The following is a 20,042-nucleotide window of genomic DNA, read 5'->3' as shown; positions in this document are numbered from 1 at the left end:
CCCCTAGTTGAATTGATAGTGTACATCAGTGGTGAAATTCAATTTTTTTTACTACCGGTTCTGTGGGTGTGGCTTGGTGGGCGTGGCATGGGAAGGATACTGCAAAATCTCCATTCCCACCCTATTCCGGGGCCAGTCAGAGGTGGTATTTGCCGGTTCTTCAAACTACTCAAAATTTCCACTGCCGGTTCTCCAGAACCTGCTGAATTTCACCCCTGGTTTACATCCAAAGACGGTTTAATTTCTGGCAGGATGGCCCAAAAAGCATGGTTTCTCTTGCCACCTGCCCAGAATAAGCTAAAAATAGAAACCTTAAGCTACACAGAGGTTGACAAGTAGCCAAGACAACTATTTTTGCCTGGCGATTGGCTAAGCAAGACCAATGATTACGCAATGACTCACCGTGTGGTTAGGAGCCCAGAAAATTGGGCTAATTGCGTAAACAATGGTTAGTTTCACCAGGGGCAGATGTATCATGCAAACACAGCTGCGGCCTTATCTTCTGCCCTTGCAGCTTCCTTTGTCTGGAAGTTAAAATATATCTGCCATGCTCCTTAGCTGACAAAAAGAAAAAAAAAACTAGGTTCTTAGCACCTGGAAGGCTTGGCCAGTCTTGCTCCCTGCCAATAACGGGACTTAAATATTTTACTGTCTTATTCCCTGCCCGGCTGTCGAAAACAATCTTTCTTTCTTTCTTTCTTTCTTTCTTTCTTTCTTTCTTTCTTTCTTTCTTTCTTTCTTTCTTTCTTTCTTTCTTTCTTTCCACAGTCCCTGACAACTTTGATTAATTACCTTGTCTCATCCAAACAGGGAGTGAACAGCCTTCATAAAGATAATGCTTGTAAATGGATATAAGCAATAAAAGCCCAAGATAAGGATCAGTTAAGAGCCTTGCAGATATAAATGTCGGTTCTTATCTAGTTATATATGAGAGTATTCTGCTGAGGCTTTCATTCAAAGATTCACACGCACACACACTCTGAACACAGCCAGGGTATCACTGATGAAAAGACTTGGCAAAGAAGCATTTATGGATCCGACAGCTTATTCTCTGTCACCCACAGGTTGAGAACAATGTTCAATCTTTTTAATTTAATGATTTATGGATTACGGTAAACTAGTGTGCTTCCTTCAACTTGTGGCCTAGCGGTTAAGGCACCAGGCTACAAAGCTAGTCCCACTTTAGCCATGAAAGCCGGCTGGGTGATTTTGGGCCAGTTACCAGGAGTCAGTGAGTTCTAGCCCTTCCTTAGGCACGGAAGCTGGCTGGGTGACTCGGCCAATCCTTTTTCAGCCCTGCCTGCCTCACGGGTTGTTGTGGGGAAATTGTGAGGTTTCCGCTGTTGAGTTATTTGTAAAAATAATAAAGGCAGGCAATAAATAAATAAATAAAAATAAGATTCTCCTCTGCAATTCCCATCGAGCATGGCTGTCTCCACCAGCAAGGAAATAAAAAAACGAATGAGTCATTTCATGCATCTTCTCAAATTTGACAGAGCGATGTTGAACAAGTTTTTTGCCCATTCTGTCTAAAAGGACAGCAGCCTCACAGTGAAGCAGCCTTTCCCAAAGGGAATAGGAAGGGGGGGGTGTCCTCAGGTTATGACAGCTGCCAACAAAAATCACACTCCCCCCCCCTTCCTTTGGGGAGAAGCACTCCTTCCACAGGCCTTGAATTTACAGCATTCTTGCCTATTTTGGGTAGCAACAGAAGGGCAAAGGACCTTAAGAAGTGAGATCTGCAGTTGTCAGAACTCCAAGGTGTAAACTTCCAGATCCTGTTCTGTTTAAAGCTTGCTCAGTGGCTAAGATGCTAAGCTTGTCGATCAGAAAGGTCGGCAGTTTGGCAGTTCGAATCCCGAGCGCCGCGTAACGGAGTGAGCTCTCATCATCTCCAAGGGTTATAAAATTGGGACTTAATTTAAAAACAGTGAAAAAATGCGCTACTGACTCCATTGTGCGTTCTATATAGAGAGGTTTGCTAGCGTCTAGAGCGGCCTTACTCTATGGCTATTTGGTCCAAGGGTAGGTCGCCTGCCTGCCTCGCCAGAAATACGTTCTACACCTGCCTGGTTCTCTATGGAATCTTGGCATGGGCCAATGGAGGAACCGCAGCTCTTTTTGAGCGGAAGTGCCGACTTTCCCTAGCTTGCTCTATGGTGTGCTGGCTGGAGCCGCTTCCGGTTTATTCCTCCGGCTTTGGCCGCGGTGGGATGAAGGGAGCCGCTTCTCGCAGCAGCAACAATGGCAGTTCAAGGAGAAGCCGAGGCCGGAGGCTTCAGGGCCAGCCGCTCCCATCCTTGAACGCCCCCCCCCCGGGCCAAAGGGCATAGACATGTGGCAGGTAGCCCTGCTGGCAGAGGATGATGGGGTTTGTAGTCCTGCACGGCTGGAGGGGAGCCTGGACGAGTCTCTTGGGGAACTGAGTGGAGAAGGGAGTTCGGGGGTGTAACTTGGGGGGGGGTGAAAAGGGGAGGAAAGCTCCTTTCTCGGGGAGGCTGATTCCCTCCTTAATCAAGGGAGGTGAGAAAATGGGGGGGCTCGAAGGAGAAGGGGGGTTCCATAGGTGCCTGGGGGGAGGGGCAGAGCCCCAAAGGGAGGAATGAGGGGACAGAGCGGGGAGGGCAGCTCCTTTCTGGGGTGTGTGTCTGATTCCCTCCTTAATCAAGGAAGGGGAGAAAAGGGGGGGACTAAAAGGAGAAGGGGGGGTTCCACAGTTCCTGGGGGGAGGGGATTGGGCCAGGGGTCGTCCTGAGAAGGGAGTCCTGGAATCAGAGGTGGTGCATTCCCCCATTATTAATTCATTATTACACATATTCATAAGTAATTCACTTTTAACTAAAGAGGTTTGGGGCATAAACAGCTAGACAGATAATTAGATGTAAATATCTAGATCAAAAGATATAAAGTATATAGAGGTAACATCCAAGATAATAACACCTGAGTGCAGGTTAGCGATTAAGCATCTCTAGATAATATAGAAGAATCCCGTACATTTTGCACTGTTTCCAAAACAATACTGTAAACTTGGGCTCATGCTTCGCTTTTAGTGACCCTTGGATATATGAAGGGCCTTCATTTTTTGAGGAGGGAATGATCAAGCTTAGGTCATTGGGTCTATAGTAAAATTTCTGGATTAACAAAGCATTAATAAGTTAATATAGTTTGCGGTGTTAACAAATTTAAGCAAACTATACCACGGCTTCTTACAGACGGAATGTAAAATGCGGTACTGATCGCGTTTATTTTAATGACAGTTTTGTGGCTGTAAACCATATTTGGTTGGTTATCACACCATGTGGCATAAACCATGTTTTCAAACTTTTATAGCTAAATGGACACGAGATTAAGCCAGAAATAAACTGCAACCTGGTTTTAGCTTGCTTTTATAGCTATAGATCACATTGTTTTCTGCTTTTTTACAAGTAGCAAAGAAGGCTATAGAATAATTATATTAAGTTTTGTTTTGTTTTGAAATTTTCTGTCTTGAACTGTCTAAGAAAGAGTCCTCCCCTCCCAATTTTTCTTCCAGGATGTTCAAATAATTAATTTGCATAATTATAATAACATTGAATAATTCGTTTCATGTTAATAAAAGCCCTTAAATGTTATTTCCATGTTTCTTTAATTTTTGCTTGTTTTCACCAAAGTGTTGTTTGAAATGGATAGTAAACAATTTCATATGCAAAATTTGCCAAAGGAGGGAAGAGATACTGGTTGACAATCTGAATAAATGCTTCCTAATTATAAACAATTATGCAATATTTTTGTCTAACTCTTTGTGTAATACGATAGGGGGGAAAAACACCTACACCTTTTGCAGTGTTTCCAGTTAGGTGTGAATAAGCAAATTTAATTAGTGCTAATGATAGCACTGATCTGTTGTAGAAACAATTAACACAGACAGATCTCAATGTTGCTGAAATTATATTTTCTTTAAAAAAAAGTAATAATAATCCAGTGCAGCAAAATCAGCTTTCATCCTTAACGTCTTGCCTTAAGGCACAAAAGCCAGCTAGGTTAATTTGGGTGAGTCCTTCCCTCTCAGGCCACTTCACAGGATTGTTGTGGGGAAAATAGAAGGAGGGGAGGAGCATTAGGTACCGGTATCTTTGCTGCTGCCTTGGGTTATTGATAAAAAATAAGGCAGGGTTTTTAAAAAATCCTAAAACCTAAATTGTAATGCAGTAAACTCTGCCAAAGTCCAATTATAGCTTAGAAACATTGTTCTAAGCCAGGGGTCGGCAACCTGCGACTCTGGAGCTGCATGTGGTTCTTTCATCCCTCTGTTGGGCTCCACAATTGATAGAGCTTTCGATTAGGACAGGTAGAGGGGAAAGCACACCGGGCTAGGAGGAGACGCTAGGGTGGGGGAACCGGACTTCTGGTCGGCTCCAGAATTGAATGGGGGGAACTTCCAATTAGGACTTTTGTGGCTCTTTTGAGTGTTTAAGGTTGCCGACCCCTGATCTCAACAAGTTGTAGATGTATGGTGTTTGAAATGTCAGGAATGGAGGAATGCAGTTTGGAAAATAGCATTTTACACAAACACACACATTTCCATCCCACTTGGCTTGATGACCTCACTGAACATTGAATAACAGGATTGGAAGGGACCTTGGAGGTCTTATAGTCCAACCCTCCTGCTCGAGGCCTACAGGCACTCAAGCGCTTATTAATATATTTATTAAATCTGTTCGCCACCCATCTCGCCACAAAGTGACTCTAGGCGGCTTTAGCCATATGATAAAAATTAGAGAATACGAAAAAGATGCCCATAATAAAAACAAAACACGAAAATACCAATGATCAACTATAAGTAAAAGACGGGAATGAATATTCTATTTTCTATTCCTATTCTGTTCTATTATTTTCTAATTTCCCCTATTCTATGTTTATATGTTATATTCATACACTTGTTTACATGCTTTACAAATCAAATCAAATTAAAAAAAAAACATTCAGGATTTCCAATAGCGGCTTCTCCCTGTTTGCAAATCAGCCTCGGTTGGGGAAGAGCACGTGGGGGGCGTGGCCGGGGCGTGGCGTCAGCGCCGGAGCCCACGTGCGGCCCGTTGTGATGCCCTCACAAAGCGCCGGCACGGCGACCCCCTCCCCCATTGTGGGGAAGGGGGGGAGCAGCTGGGTGGAGGGAGCAGTCAGACGGCGGGAGGGGCGGGAGAGCCCCCCCTTCCTCCTCCTCCCACCCACCCCGAGCGCTTCACGATGTTGCCGAAGGGGCGGCGGTTGCCATGGAGAGAAGCGGCTGCCTAAGCGCTTCCGGGGCGCCCGCCTCCGACCCGGAAGCGCCTCCTCCCTGCAGGGTTGCCAGCGCGAAGATGGCGGCGGAGGAGCCTCAACAACAGCCGGAGCCCGTCGGAGGGGACACGGACGGTGAGGGGAGCGGGGGGGTCCCGCTGGTCTTCGGGTGGGGAGGGCTCCGGCGTCGTAAACTGGGGCAAAGGCCCCTCCAGGCTGGGAGGCTCCATTAGTCTTGGGGGAGGGAGGGGGAGTTTAGGAGGAGGCTGCTTCTTCCCCTCAGCAGGAGCAGAGCTGCCCCCCCTCCTCCTTCCGCCCGTTCAGCCTTGGCAACGGCGCGCTCGGCCCGCCCTCGGTCTCCTTGGAAACGGCTGCCCTTTTGCCCCTCCCGGCGCTTTTTTTGCCCCCCCCCTTCAGTCGCCATGGAAACGCCCCGCCCGGCGCCCCTGGCCACGAAGGGGGGCTCGCTGCGGTCCCCATGCGCCCCGGCCGCCCTCGCTGGGGATGATGGGCGCTGATGAAGGCCGCGGTGTTGGGGGCTTATGAAGGAGGTGGAGGAGGCCGGGAGCCCCGATGGAGTCGTCGCCTTCCCGACTGCACCCTGCTGGGGGTACTGGTGATGTTCCCTAGTTGGGTCAGGAGACGTCTGCAAGGAATACCCCCCCCCCCTTTAGTCTCCTTCCTCCTCCTCCTCCTCCTCTCCCTGATGAGGTTACCTAGTCTGGTAATGAAAGGCCTGCATGAAAACAAGCCAACTCACAGAGCCTCAAAGACACCCCCCCCCCCAGTAAACCCCTGAGGTCCAAGTATTCTCTCCCATCCGCTTTATATACAAGTGGATAAGTAGAGAGCAAAGCCCCTGCTCCCTTTTAGCACTGATGGTGTTCCCTTGTTGGGTCATGAGGCGCCTGCAAGGAAGCCACCAGGCTCAGAGAGCCCCAAGGCAAAAGGAGTAGTTTCCTTGCTCCTCCTCCTCCTCTCCCTGCTGATGTTACCTAGTCTGGTAATGGAACGTCTGCATGAAAACAAGCAAGCTCAGGGAGTCCCAAGGATCCCTCAATCCAACCCTGAGCTTCAAATATTCTCTCCCGTCCACTTTATATACAAGTGGATGAGAGCAAAGCGCCCACTTCCTTCTAGCACTGATGATGTTCCCTAGCTGGGCCATGAGGCGTCTGCAAGGAAACCCCCAAATCTACAAAGTAACAAAGACCCCACAGTCCTGCTCCTCTCAATAATCCCCGTCCCCTTCTAGCACTGATGGTGTTCCCTATTTAAACAGACAGATTAACAGAGTTGGAAGGGAACTGGCAGGTCATCTAGTCCAGCCCCCTGCCCAAGCAGGAGACCCTACATCTGCCTCTACCTAGGATCAAACCCACAACCCCCTGATTGTGAGGCGAGAGCTCCACCTCTAGGCCACAGCAGCTTCTTTTGGGTCACGAGGCATCTGCAAGGAAACCACCAGGCTCAGAGAGCACCAAGGACACCATAGTCTCTTTCCTTCTCCTCCTCCTCCTCCTCTCCCTGATGATGTTACCTAGTCTGGTAATGAAACGTCTACATGAAAAACCACCCAGCTCAGAGAGCCCCAAGAGGCCATCATAGTCTTATTTCCTCCTCCCCCTCCTCACGTTACCTAGTCTGGTAATGAAACGTCTACATGAAAACAAGCAAGCACAGAGAGCTCTACGGAGCCCTCCATCCAACCCTGAGCTACCAATATTTTCTTATCAGTACTCATATTTATACATTTTGAGAAAGGCTAACAGGTGATGTAATCATGCATATTCATAGGGAAACAAGCCACTTCCAGAAGGAGTCCTCATTTCAACCCTGAGCTGCAAATATTCTCCTTTATAGACCTAAAACTGCTCAGGGGGTGGGGTGGGGGTGCGTCTGGTTTAAGTGGGTGCCCCTAGCCCAACCCTTTCCTTACAGAAGGAGTCTACAAAATAACAGAGTTGTGGAAGGGACCTTGGAGGTCTTCTAGTCCAACCTCCTGCTTGAGCAGGAGACCTTATACCACTTTGGACCAATGTCCGCAGTGGTTAGGGTGCAGTACTGCAGCCACTTCAGCTGACTGCTAGTTCTGCAGCTCAGCGGTTCAAATCTCACCGGCTCAGGGTTGACTCAGCCTTCCATCCTTCCGAGGTGGGTGAAATGAGGACCCAGACTGTGGGGGCAATATGCCGACTCTGTAAACCGCTTAGAGAGGGCTGAAAGCCCTATGAAGCGGTATATAAGTCTAACTGCTATTGCTATTGCTATGTCCAATCTCTTCTTGAAAACCTCCAGCGTATCCACACCTCCAGGAGTTCTGGGGACGTGTGCAACTTGCTTGAAAATCCCTTTATCTGCATCCACACTATTAAGTTGGCTCCATCTAACCTTGGTTTGTTCCTTTTGAGGTGTGGCATTATTCTCCCTTGCTCTTTTCCCGCAAATATTAGGAGATAAAAACTTTGGCGCGTTGTTTGATTTTTCTCCCTTGAAATAACTTGCAAACTAAATGTTCTTTTCTTCTGATTCTAAACCCCCTACCCCCTTAAAACTGTGGTGCTCATTCATTGTCCGATATATTGTATGAATCCATCTGATGCGGGAACTGCTTTTGTCGTAACAGGTTCTGTGTTTGGGGCACCCCTTGATGCCGTGATCCGCTTTTTAAAAGTTTGAATGTGTTAAATGAAGTAAGGAGTGTGTTTTGTGGACCGTGTGTTTTGAACTCAAGTCTCACCGTGTTGAAAAACTGTGGGTTAAGACGGTCGGGTTTATTTCAGGTTCTAGGTGCTCTGATTAAATCAGGATTTGTTTTACAATGCTCAGTTATAGCAGGTTGTGTGAAAATTCCCAGGAACACCCTTTCCTTTTTATCCTCCTCCATTATATTTTCTCTTCTCATTCCTCACACTTCAAATTACTATTTTTCCCCCAGACTCCAGTTTTTGTTAAAAGTATTTTTCTCAAAAATGTAATTTTTTTTCATTCAAAGTGTGTATAAGTGATCCCTTTTGCCTCTTGAGTCGTCGGGCTGCAAGTAACATAAAGTTGCCTTATCAGACAATCTCTGTATTATAAGATTGCAGTTTTGTGTAGAATAATAGGAATAAGTTTGGGGGTGAAACTGTTTGTAATATCCCGGCCAAAATGTGGCAGGCTAGTCCGTTTCTGCTTTTCTATTGATACATGTAGTATGTTCCTCTTTTTACTATTAATGCACGATTAAACTGGTCATGTGCTCCATTTATAAATGCTCCACATAGCACATATTTATAATATAGCATATATTTATAAAAGCCATTCTGTGGAAACCTTGAGTCAAGGATCAGTGTGGGCACGAATATGGTTCTGACGTGCTGGGAAGGAAATGATGACTTGTAATAGAAGAGGAATAAATGGTAAAAAGCATGAAATGATACAAAACTTGGAAGCCAGGGACCTAAGAGGTCTTCTAATCCAGCCCCTTGCTCAAGCAGGAGACCCTATACCTGTGATGGCAAACCTATAGCCCCTTTGGGCATGTGCACCATCACTGGTCTTCACGAGTGCTGGAGCACCAGAAAACGGCATGAAAACGCTCCCCCCCAAAACAGCCTGAAAATGGCCCAAAAACAGGCATGTGCGTGCCAGCCAGTTGGCCTCTGGTGCTCTGGCACACGCATATACACGCATGTTCCATCTTGGGCACTAAGTGCCGAAAGGGTTCACCATCCCTGCCCTGTGCGACAATGTATAGCGAAATTAATGAAATAAAAATAGGCAACAATATACTGGCAATAGACCTGAACGGCCACGATTTGAGCCTTGCGTGGAGTTGATGTCATTACAAACGAAAGTGTTGCTATAAACAGATGAGTTGATGTCCTTTTTAAATAAATAAATTTTAAAACAAACAAACAGATGAATCGATGCCACTGGGGGGGAAAAATTGTACAACATTCCAGATGTTTGGGATCCAGGGGGGAAATTATTAAGTAAAATGGTTGGGAAGAAATGAATAGGTGAGTAGACCTGCTCTTTACTTACTTACATCTGTGGATAAAAAGTATAAGAAATTGTGGTCTGAGGATAGCGCTGATTGGGATGCGAAAACGTGTCCTTTGCCGTGGAGGCAACGTTGCCTAATTGGCAGGATATGTAAGATTGTGAAACCGAAGAAGAAATGTGGAACTGAAAAATCAATGTCACAAAGAATCAAGGCAGTTTATATCCGAGGGGAAAAATTTGCAAATTCTACATAAGTGCAGCAGCTGCCAAAAAAGCCAACACAGTTCTAGGCTACATAAACAGAGGGGTAGAATCAAGATCCCGTGAAGGGTTAATGCCATTTTATAAGGCCTTGGTAAGGCCACACTTGGAATACGGCATCCAGTTTTGGTCGCCACGATGTAAAAAGATGTGGAGACTCTAGAAAGAGTGCAGAGAAGAGCAACAAAGAGGATGAGGGCACTGGAGGCTAAAACATAGGAAGAACGGTTGCAGGAACTGGGGATGTCTGGTTTAATGAGAAGAAGGACGAGGGGAGACAGGATAGCAGTCTTCCAATATCTCAGGAGCTGCCCCAAAGAAGAGGGAGTCAAGCTATTCCCCAAAGCACCTGAGGGTAGAGGACAAGAAGCAATGGGTGGAAACTAATCAAGGAGAGAAGCAACTTAGAACTAAAGAGAAATTTCCTGACAGTGAGAACAATTAATCAGTGGAACAGAAGTTGCCTCCAGAAGTTGTGAATGCCCCAACACTGGAAGTCTTTAGGAAGATGTTGGATATCCATTTGTCTGAAACGGTATAGGGTTTCCTGCCTAGGCAGGGGGTTGGACTAGAAGACCTCCAAGGTCCCTTCCAACTCTGCTATTGTATTGTATAAGTGGTAAAAAGCTAGAAGAAATTAATTAATTTGGGTGCCTTGGACATTTTATGAAAGAGAAATAGAAAAATTTCAAAAGATGGTTTGCGCTAGTTTGCTGTCTAGAGTTCGTGGAGGCTACACCAATTGAATGAATGAAAATGAATGAATGATGCAAAAGCAGAGAGAAAAACCTAGTGGTTATTACTGTTTATTAAGGGTTTCCCAACCTTAGCAACTTTAAGATGCATGGGCTTAAAGACATGCTGGCTGGGGAATTCTGGGAGTTACAGTCCACACGTCTTAATGTCGCCAGGTTGGGAAACTGTTCCTGTCTTCAGTGATTGTTGAAGGATGGAAGGGTATCATGTGTCTTTGCTCGCCAGAAATCAGAGTTGACATATGTCAGGAGAAATATCCAGAGCAGTTGTCATGGGCCTGGTCTCTGGGTGTCTGTGAATTTCGCTGTATGTGTATACTGTGCAATGACAATAAAGTTTGTTTATATTTTTCGGCAGTACAGTAGAAGCCATTTTAAGGCACAAAAGGCTGTATCTTAACAGAACACACACACACCCCTGGGGTGTTAGGGATGTCTTACCCCCACAGTATTTGTTTCCAGAGAGTAAGTTATCTGTGTACCAAGTTTGGTTGAAATTGCTTCAGGCGTTCCAGAGTTATGCGCGTGCGCGCGCACAGACACACACAAACAACAAAAAGGCAATTTGTGCAGGGGGGGGGGAGACTGCAATATTTAGTAAGGGCAGAAAAGTATTGAGGAGCAAAAGGGGATGCTGCTAATTTAAACGCAATCCTCTTTCCTTTATCTCTTTGGCTTTCAATCCCTCTTCTTTACTACTAGGCGCAGGTTTCTCTGCGCGTCGCATAAAGTTACTCAGCCCCAGAATAGGCATTCGATTAAAGTTTTATGTACCAGCTGCCTGGGCTGGCAGCTGCCGCCTGATAATTTGCCAATTTAGTTGTTAAAAAAGTAAAGTCTGCCGTGAGTTGGGCTCGTATCTGCATGACCTCATCTTGTTTTCTTGGCAAATAGGATAGAAGGGGTCTCTCACTGGGTTCCCCCTCCTCCCCACTCTCTCTTTCTCTCATTTAAGGACTAATCTGAGCCCAGACAAGGTCACACGGCCCCATCCGCATTGTGTTTTTAAGTGATCTAATCAATAGAAATTAAGTAATTTTCTGCAAATGTCCATGTTAGGGGAAATCTCTCCGCTTGCTCTTGAACTGGCTTTAATAGAAAAGAGCAGAGGACTCCGTCTTGTGTGGCTCCCCAGCTGTTTTTGGTTCCAGTTTGTCTGGAACAAATCTGATTTCCTCCAGAATAAAGTATAAAAAGCGGGAGCTAATCATCTGGAAGGCTCTGTTGATAACTAAAAACCACAGGCAGTCCTCAATTTATGACCACAATTGAGCCCCAAGTTTCTGTTGTTAAGTGAGACATTTGGGAAGCGGGTTTTGCTCCGTTTTACGGCCTTTCTGGCCTCCGCTGTTAAGTGATTCATTGCATTTGATAAGTAAATCACCCGGCGGTTAAGTAAATCTGGCTTCCCCATTGAATTTGCTTGTCAGAAGGTTGCAAAAGGTAAAGATTCCCTTTGGACATCTGTGCTAGTCGTTCCCGACTCTAGGGGGCGGTGCTCATCTCTGTTTGAAAGCTGAAGAGCCAGCGCTGTCCGAAGACGTCTCCGTGGTCATATGGCCGGCATGACTCAATGCCGAAGGAGCACGGGAACGCCGTTCCCTTCCCACCAAAGGTGGTCACTATTTTTCTACTTGCATTTTTCACCTGCTTCCGAACTGCTAGGTTGGCAGACAAGTCACGGGAGCTCACTCCGTTACGCGACGCTAGGGATTCGAACCGCCCAACTGCCGACCTTTCTGATCGACATGCTCAGAGTCTCAGCCACTGAGCGTCCCTAAGATTTTTTTTGCATCCCTAAGATTGCAAAAGGGGAACATATTTCCCAGGGATACTGCAACCGTCGTAAACAGGAGTCAGTTGTTAAGTGTCTGAATTTTTGACTGACGAGAAGGACAAACCTTTTTTGCCTTTTGATTCCCTTATTATTTTTTCCTCTCTCTGTTTTCTCTCCCCAACTTTGCTCAGGGAGTCCCCTTATTCTTAACTGAGCCTTGCACATTCCTTCTGTCCTTGGAGAAATATTATTATTATTATTTTAAAAAAGAAGACTCTTTAACTGATGAATCTGGATCGAGCGTCCTTGGGTCCAAGGTTTTGGCGGCAAGGCCGGCCGGCTCCAATCTAGGACGGGCTGCCCCAGGGGGGTTTGGGCAATCCCGCTCAGCTCCCGGGAGGAAAGAAAAGAGATGCAGTTCTCCGTGGCTGCTTCACTGCAGCAGCTTCCCAGCACTGGCAACACGGAATCAGGTTTCATGGTTTTTCTGCAGCCTTGGCATCTGCTGCTGCTGCTGCGTTTAAACGGTGCCAGGCAGGGGGAAGGAGAGCTGGCTTGCCAAGCAGATCATCCACCGAGCAGGTTGGGAGTGGCAGGCTCAGCTTTCGAGGGCAGCGGGAGTTGGGGCTTCCCGATGGAGCCCACCCTGGTGCCCAGCCCCGGAAGGGGGGCTGCGAGGAGAGCTTTCTACCCCAGGCAGTGCCTCCTCTTTGCCACAGGATGGGCCACATGTGCCTCGCAGTGTCGCAGAGGGGGCTGCGGCCTCAGCGGCTGTAGAAAAGGTGGGCTGGATCTTTTGCATACAATTGCTTTTTTAAAAATCTCGCTCGGCCCTTGGGAGCCGATCTTTGAAATAATGGCCTAATAAAACTTATTTTTTGGTGGGGGGGGGGGAAAGGTGTCATAGTGCCTTGGATGTGTAGCCCGAGACGAAAACAAAAGTCCAGCCTTCTGTTTTGCAAACACACCCCATTAAGGGAACGTGTCGATGTCTTCTTTTGCAAAACGAATAAATAAATTAAAATATTGCCTTGCTGTCCATTTTTGACATTTTTTTTGCTGTGACTTTCTTAATGTTTGTTTTTTGGACAACTCAAGTTTTAGCTCAGGCAGAGACCTGTTCAACCCCTCTGGCCTGGCTTAGGCTCTTGGATATTGGCATTGCAAGCCATCACATCTGGAAGGGCCAAGGGCCAAAATGAGAGAGGGAGGGAGGGAGGGAGGGAGAGAGAGAGAGAGAGAGAGAGAGATCTATATCTATATCTATCTATATCTATATCTAGCTAGCTAGCTATATATTCTGGAACAACATCTGTTTATTTATTTTTTCTCTGAAGTTCAGGGGGATGATTTTAAATCATTAGAAGCCCAGATTTTGTTTCTCAAACGTTTTGTTCTCTATCAATTTCAGGAGTGAATTGCTTGGCCTACGATGAAGCCATCATGGCCCAACAGGACCGCATTCAACAGGAGGTGAGCTACTCGTCTTCCGCTTCATGGCCCCGGCAGGGACTCACCCGCATTATATACGTTATTCGTAGACATGCTTCAAGCTAAATTCGAGAGGTTCCTCTGCCTTGTGTCCTGCCCATTGCCCCTTCCTTGAATCTCTTTGAGGTCCTGCATAATTTCCCAACATTTTCCCCACGGCCACCCTGAGCCACCCAAGAGATACAGGGTATTCTGTTGTGGCCCGCCATCGGAACTGGCAGCAGATTCGGACAGTGAGGAGGTTGGGGAGGAACCTGGTCCTGGAGTCTGGGGAAGTCTCTGAGGAGGGCTCTGTGTCGGAGGCAGAGAGGGGGCCAGGGCCGTATGCCAGCTATCAGTTGCCTTCAGTGTCAGACATCAGTGAGGCAGAAGAACAGCTGGAGCCTGTTCCCAGTGTGCCCATGCGCAATGTTGCCAGACAAAAGGAACAGCTAAAGAACAGGGGTCGACTTGGGAGGAAGGCCACAAGTGGATGGTGAATGGCCCCTCCCAGAGGAAATGAAAGAGGAGCGAAGAGGGAGTGGAGTTTGCAGGAGACCCTTAGTTCATGGCTCATGGCTTAATTGGTTCATGGCTCTCCAAGACTCCTAGCCAGGTTCTCCAGATATTGTCCTGGCAGCTCTCCAAGCCAGATAAGGTCTGTGACTGTAAATCCTCCCTCGAAAGACTTTGCTGGATGTGAAGGAGCAGAATTCACAGCAAATTAATAAAAGGGGTTTTTGTCGGGACAACAAGGAGTTTGCTTCATGCATGTTCTCAGTCAGAACATACTCTTTGGCTTGGAACCAATCACTTAGCAACAGTTCAAAGTTACGACAGAACCCCCCCCCCCTGAAGATATTTATGGCCTGGTTCCTTTGCCCCCCCCTCCCAACTTTACAGCCCTTTGCTGTGTTTACATCTGTTTCTTGGCAAAAATGCTGAACGAGAGGTTCGTTTAACGACTGCAGCCAGAGTGATCCACTTAACAAAACCAAATCCAGTGTTAAGTGGAGAACTGCCTTTATGATGTGTTTCTCAATCTAGATGACGACCTGGGGGTGTGTTTGGATGATCTCTGTTTGCAGCGAGCATGTTAACCAGGGCCTGGGGCATTTAGGGTGGAACTGCTGGTGGGAGATGGAGAGGCTGGTTCTGTTCCTGGGTGTCGATTCAATCCGTTTCTTTGCAGATTGCTGTCCAGAACCCTTTAGTCTCCGAGAGGATGGAGTTGGCCGTCCTGTATAAGGAGTATGCTGACGATGACCATGTATACCAGCAGAAGATCAAGGTGAGAGTCACCTGTAGCCCAGGGGGGTCACCAGCCTTTTGGACCACTAAATTTATAATTTTAAATCCCACGGTCTGCCTAATGACTGGCTTGGCGGCTGAAGCTAGGTGGTCATGTGACTGGGTGGGCATGGCCTACTTGATGTCACTCACGTCGAGGGGCACCACGCTGGCCTCTACTCGCCCCTCCCCTCCCAGCCACTCCTCGCTTGCCCGCCCTTAGGGCCCCAACAGGGGGCAACCATGAGAAAGAGTTGGCAAAACAGCTCAGTTCAAATTGGATCTAGCCGAGAATTGTTTAGATAAAACAATTTAAAATAAGAGTAAAATACAATAGTTATAGGATAGCAATAGCAGTTAGACTTATATACCGCTTCATAGGGCTTTCAGCCCTCTCTTAGCGGTTTACAGAGTCAGCATATCGCCCCCAACAACAATCCGGGTCCTCATTTTACCCACCTCGGAAGGATGGAAGGCTGAGTCAACCCTGAGCCGGTGAGATTTGAACAGCCGAACTGCAGAACTGCAGTCAGCTGAAGTAGCCTGCAGTACTGCACTCTTAACCACTGCGCCACCTCGGCTCTAGAATAAAATACAATATATTGTATAATCTCAAGTAGAATAGAATAGAATATAGAATAGAAGATGATTTAGAACAATAGAGAGAGTAGAGTAGAATATAGAATATGAGTAGAGAAGAATCGAATATATAGAATCGAATGTAGAATCGAGTAGAAAATGAATAGAGAATAGAACAGAATTAGAATTATTAGGAATGGAATGGAATGTTGAAAGGGGCCTTGGAGGTCTTCTAGTCCAACCCCCTGCTTAGGCAGGAGACCCGAGAGATACTGAGCTGTCTCTCCACTCTTGTCCCGGCCAGGATCTGCTGAAGAAGTATTCATTCATTCGGAAAACGAGGCCGGATGGGAATTGCTTCTACCGAGCGTTTGGCTTTTCCCACCTGGAGGCTCTACTGGAGGATGGCAAGGAGCTGCAGCGGTAGGCTTGGGACTCCCAGGGTGGGGAGGGGAATCCCGGAGCCCCGCGAGACCAGTGCGGAAATAATTCACGCTTGCGGGGATTTCGTTTCAGCTTCAAAGAAGTGGCGGCGAGAAGCAAAGAAGTGCTTGTTTCCCAGGGCTTCACGGAATTCACCATTGAGGACTTCCATAATACGGTAAGGCCGCCCGCCAGAGAGGCCGGATGGGGGTGATGGGAGTTGTGGTCTAACCCAGGGAGTGGGGGGGGGTGTCTCCAAACTGGGCAACTTTTAAAACTTTGCGGACCTTGTCTCCGACGTGATCAAAATACAAGCACTCGGCCACCAGTTCGTATTTATGACGGTCGCAGCGTCCCAGGGGGGTCACGTGATTTCCCCCTCCCCCCTTTTGCGACATGACGAGTGAAGTCGGTGAGCAAAATGAGGATTTAATTAACAACTCGGTTCCTCACTTAACCGTTTTCACTTAACTGTGGCAAGGAAAGTCGTCTAATGGGGCAAAGCTCACTGAACAACTGTCTCACTTAGCAACAGAAATTTGGGGGCTCCATTGTGGTCATAAGCCGAGGACTACCTGTATAGGATGTTTGGAGGGAATTTAAAAAGGACGGAGTTTTGGAAATGGACAGATGAGAGGCAGGAATCCCCTTGGCAGGAAGGAGAAAGTCTGGGAGTTGGGTGTGTGTTCCTTCATTGGTTCCCCTCGCACAGATGTGCTAGTCGTTCCCGACTCTAGGGGGCGCTGCTCATCTCCGTTTCAAAACCGGAGAGCCAGCGCTGTCCGAAGACGTCTCCGTGGTCATGTGGCCGGCATGACTCAATGCCGAACACTGTTATTACCTTCCCACCAAAGGTGGTTCCTATTTTTCTACTTGCATTTTTTACGCGCTTTCGAATTGCTAGGTTGGCAGAAGCTGGTAACAAGTCACGGGAGCTCCCTCCGTTACGCGGCACTAAGGATTCGAACCGCCGAACCACCGACCTTTCTGATCAACAAGCTCAGTGTCTTAGCCACTGAGCTACCTTCTTCCTTCTCTGGACACCCCCCCCCCCACCTTTACACTTTCTCCTTTGAATCCCCTGCAGTTCATGGACCTGATAGAGCAAGTGGAGAAACAGACCACGGTGGGGGAGCTGCTGGGCTCCTTCAACGACCAGAGCATCTCCGATTACCTTGTCGTCTACCTGCGGCTGCTGACGTCCGGCTACTTGCAACGGGAGAACAAGTTTTTCGAGCACTTCATCGAGGGAGGACGGAGCATAAAGGAGTTTTGCCAGCAGGTCAGGGCCTCGCAAGCGGGGGTGGGCTGTCGGGGTGTCCGTGTGTGTGTGTCTGGAAAGGGAAATGATTCATTTGGGGCTGGAGGGGAGAGCAGGAAGGCAGAGCCAAGGCCAGCCCCTTTAGCAGCGCATTCTCTCTATGCGTTAAGAGCCCTTACACTCTTACGATTTAATCTGTAGTCTTTATTGTAAATAGAGTGTTCTGACCTAGGCGTCCTGAGACAGTAAACAGCACACGCTTAGTCCCCAAAAAACGTCTTTTTATTTCAACGGCTGGGCATTGGGTTCATTCACAGCCTGTAATGAGTCACAAATAGTTTGTAAAGAGTCCTACAGTAGCCTGCCAAAGTCTTTCAGGGGATATGTTGATAAGCACCCGCCTTTATCTCCCTTGAAACGCTGCCAGAGACCTCATTGCCAATTAGTTTTGCAAGGCCAAACGGAGCACAGAGTCAAAACCGAGCTTCAGAGTTTGAACCGACCAGCATGAATAAATTGCTTCCTGCAAAGGCTCAGGTCCCATTTGCTCCTCTTTTACGTCTTATGGGTGGGGCCAATCATCTCCAAGCCTTACTCCCGAGTCGTCCCTTCTGTCTTAACTGTTCTTGCCTTCTGGCCGCTCTGGGCATGCGCACACTGGGAACAGAGGGAGCCTGTTCCTCTGCCTCGCTGCTGTCCGACTCTGAAGGCTCCGGAGGCAGCACATAACTCCCAGATGGCCTTGGCCCCCTGTCTGCCTCTGACGCAGAGCCCTCATCCGAGCCTTCCCCAGACTCCAGGACTGGCCCAGGTTCCTCCCCAACCTCCTCTGCTGCCAGCTCTGCAGGCCGCACAGAAAGGGAGTTTCTAGTCCTCATGATAACAGGAAGGTAGAGCCATGTTTTCTCATGGGCTTTGAGCAGCCTTGAGGGAGTAATGATTTCAAACAATGTCAAACTGAAACATTGGCTATTGGTTGGCCTAGAACAGTGTGTCTCAACTTTGGAGGCTTTAAGGTGGGTGGACTTCAACTCCCAGAGTTCCCCAGTCAGCCGGCTGGGGAACTCTGGGAGTTGAAGTCCACCCATCTTAAAGCCTCCAAAGTTGAGACACACTGGTCTTAGGGGTAAGGATTCTGGCCTTAGGGGTAAGGATACTGGCCTTAGGGGTAAGGATACTGGCCTTAGGGGTAAGGATACTGGCCTTAGGGGCAAGGATACTGGCCTTAGGGGTAAGGATACTGGCCTTAGGGGTAAGGATACTGGCCTTAGGGGCAAGGATACTGGCCTTAGGGGCAAGGATACTGGCCTTAGGGGTAAGGATACTGACCTTAGGGATAAGGCTATGGCTGTGATGATAACAATCTGTGATGATTGCCAATAGATTGACTGGGATTTCTAAGTCACAATTACAATTAGGAGTAGTTTAGCAAGCATTCATGAGTTTGGGGGTGAATGTTGGATCCAACAATGGGGTACCCCTTCTCCTCGGACGGAAGGGTTGTGGTGAATGGCCAATGCACAAGGCCTGGCCCACGTAGCCAGTTCCCAAAACCTCTGGGCTTCCACTGCTCAAAGGCCGCTCGCGGGAAGGCATCCAGAACCCCAGAATGGGGATGATGGGGGTGGGGGCAGCGCATTGTTTAATCATGGATGGGTCTAAGGTCAGGACTTGGGAGACCCTCCCTCCTCTTTGGTCCGAGACCGGGCAGGATTGCTTGGAGGCCGAATGGGAAGCTGAGGCCTCGCCAGATCCAGCAATCTCATCTTTTTATTTATAAAACTTGCAGCCCCCCCCCCCTCCTTTTACCTTCAAGGTTAACTCGGGCCTGTGTTTCTAGTCCTCTTGAAGGCAAAAGAGCTCCGTTGCAGGCCTGGGCGGGCGTCCTTCTGTTTGGCGACTTGGTCGCAAGCCTGGTGACTCAAACGGCCTCTGTTGCTCACCCACCCACCCTGTGTCCCCCCACCCCTCTCTTTCCCCCCCCCCAGGAGGTGGAGCCCATGTGCAAGGAGAGCGACCACATCCACATCATCGCCCTGGCCCAGGCCCTCAACGTCTCCATCCTGGTGGAGTACATGGATCGGGGCGAGGGCGGGGCCACCAACCACCACGTCTTCCCCGAAGGCTCGGAGCCCAAAGTCTATCTCCTGTACAGACCGGGACACTACGACATCCTGTATAAATAGAGGGGGGGTGGGAAGGGGGTAGGAGCGAGGCAGGTGGCTGCACAACCAGCCCCCCACCCACCCTTTCCGTCTCTCTCTTTCTCCTCCCCCCTCCCCCTTGCTGACACCCCCCCTCCACCCCACCCCCCAATCCCAGCGTCCTCCGTCTCGCCCACGTTTTCCCTCCACCCCCACCCCCACCTCCCCCCCTCGTCGGGCAGCTTCGTCTGTGCTTGTAAATGGTGACCGTTCTGTGCTGCCCATCTCGCTCACTCGGTTTGTTTATTATTATTATATTTTTCCCTGCTTTTGTTGTTACACTCTTCTGTGTTTTATTAAAAGGGAGGCCGGTGAGACAATGTTTTTTTTTTTTTCGTGGTGGTGATGGTGGGGATTTCTCTAGTGTTTTCTGGGATAGGAAGCCAAGGACAGAGGGCACAGACTGGCAATCGTTTTTTTGGGGGAAAAGTAGTCCTCGGCAGGCTGCACGCAGCAAGATCCTAGTCCTCAAGGTTGGGGGGAGGGGGGGCAGTCATTTTTTAGCAGGGAAATGTGTGGGCCAAGCTCTGGTCAACTTTGGATGGGGCTCCCATCATCTTTCCAGAGACCAGCCGGTGATACCTTTTGTGTTCCTGAATTTAATTCAGATCCCTTCTTTTTTTGTGTCTTTTTTGTGTGTCTTTTTTTCCCCTTTTAAATTAAGGCAATCCTCGACTTATAACAACACGTTTAATGACCGTTTGGAATTACAACGGTACTGAAAAGAGTGAGCGTTTTTTCACAAGCCACTCAAGCGTCCCCATAGTCACGGG

At 48.1% G+C, this 20,042-nt stretch overlaps 1 protein-coding gene across 1 annotated transcript; it reads left to right on the top strand.

The window, feature by feature from the left end:
- The first annotated feature begins 5,280 nt into the window (after positions 1-5,280).
- OTUB1 (OTU deubiquitinase, ubiquitin aldehyde binding 1) lies at positions 5,281-19,589 on the top strand. The gene is made up of 7 exons (XM_087705235.1): positions 5,281-5,394; positions 13,454-13,515; positions 14,705-14,803; positions 15,686-15,804; positions 15,898-15,982; positions 16,892-17,086; positions 19,054-19,589. The coding sequence occupies exons 1-7, from the start codon at positions 5,340-5,342 to the stop codon at positions 19,249-19,251; spliced, it is 813 nt and encodes a 270-aa protein (XP_087561361.1). The 5' UTR covers positions 5,281-5,339; the 3' UTR covers positions 19,252-19,589.
- The last annotated feature ends 453 nt before the right edge of the window (positions 19,590-20,042 follow it).

This window comes from Thamnophis sirtalis, unplaced genomic scaffold, assembly GCF_051295495.1.
Source record: "Thamnophis sirtalis isolate CommonGarterSnake01/CBP01778 unplaced genomic scaffold, rThaSir2_p1.2 scaffold_2, whole genome shotgun sequence".
NCBI classification, from domain to species: Eukaryota; Metazoa; Chordata; class Lepidosauria; order Squamata; family Natricidae; genus Thamnophis; species Thamnophis sirtalis.
The sequence above is the reverse complement of the archived record's forward strand: the minus strand, read 5'-3'. Positions and strand labels throughout refer to the sequence as shown.

Coding starts and splice junctions, on each gene's coding strand:
- OTUB1 (XM_087705235.1), top strand. CDS start 5,340: ATGGCGGCGGAGGAGCCTCAACAACAGCCGGAGCCCGTCGGAGGGGAC. Junction 5,395..13,453: donor CGTCGGAGGGGACACGGACG/GTGAGGGGAGCG, acceptor TATCAATTTCAG/GAGTGAATTGCTTGGCCTAC. Junction 13,516..14,704: donor AGGACCGCATTCAACAGGAG/GTGAGCTACTCG, acceptor GTTTCTTTGCAG/ATTGCTGTCCAGAACCCTTT.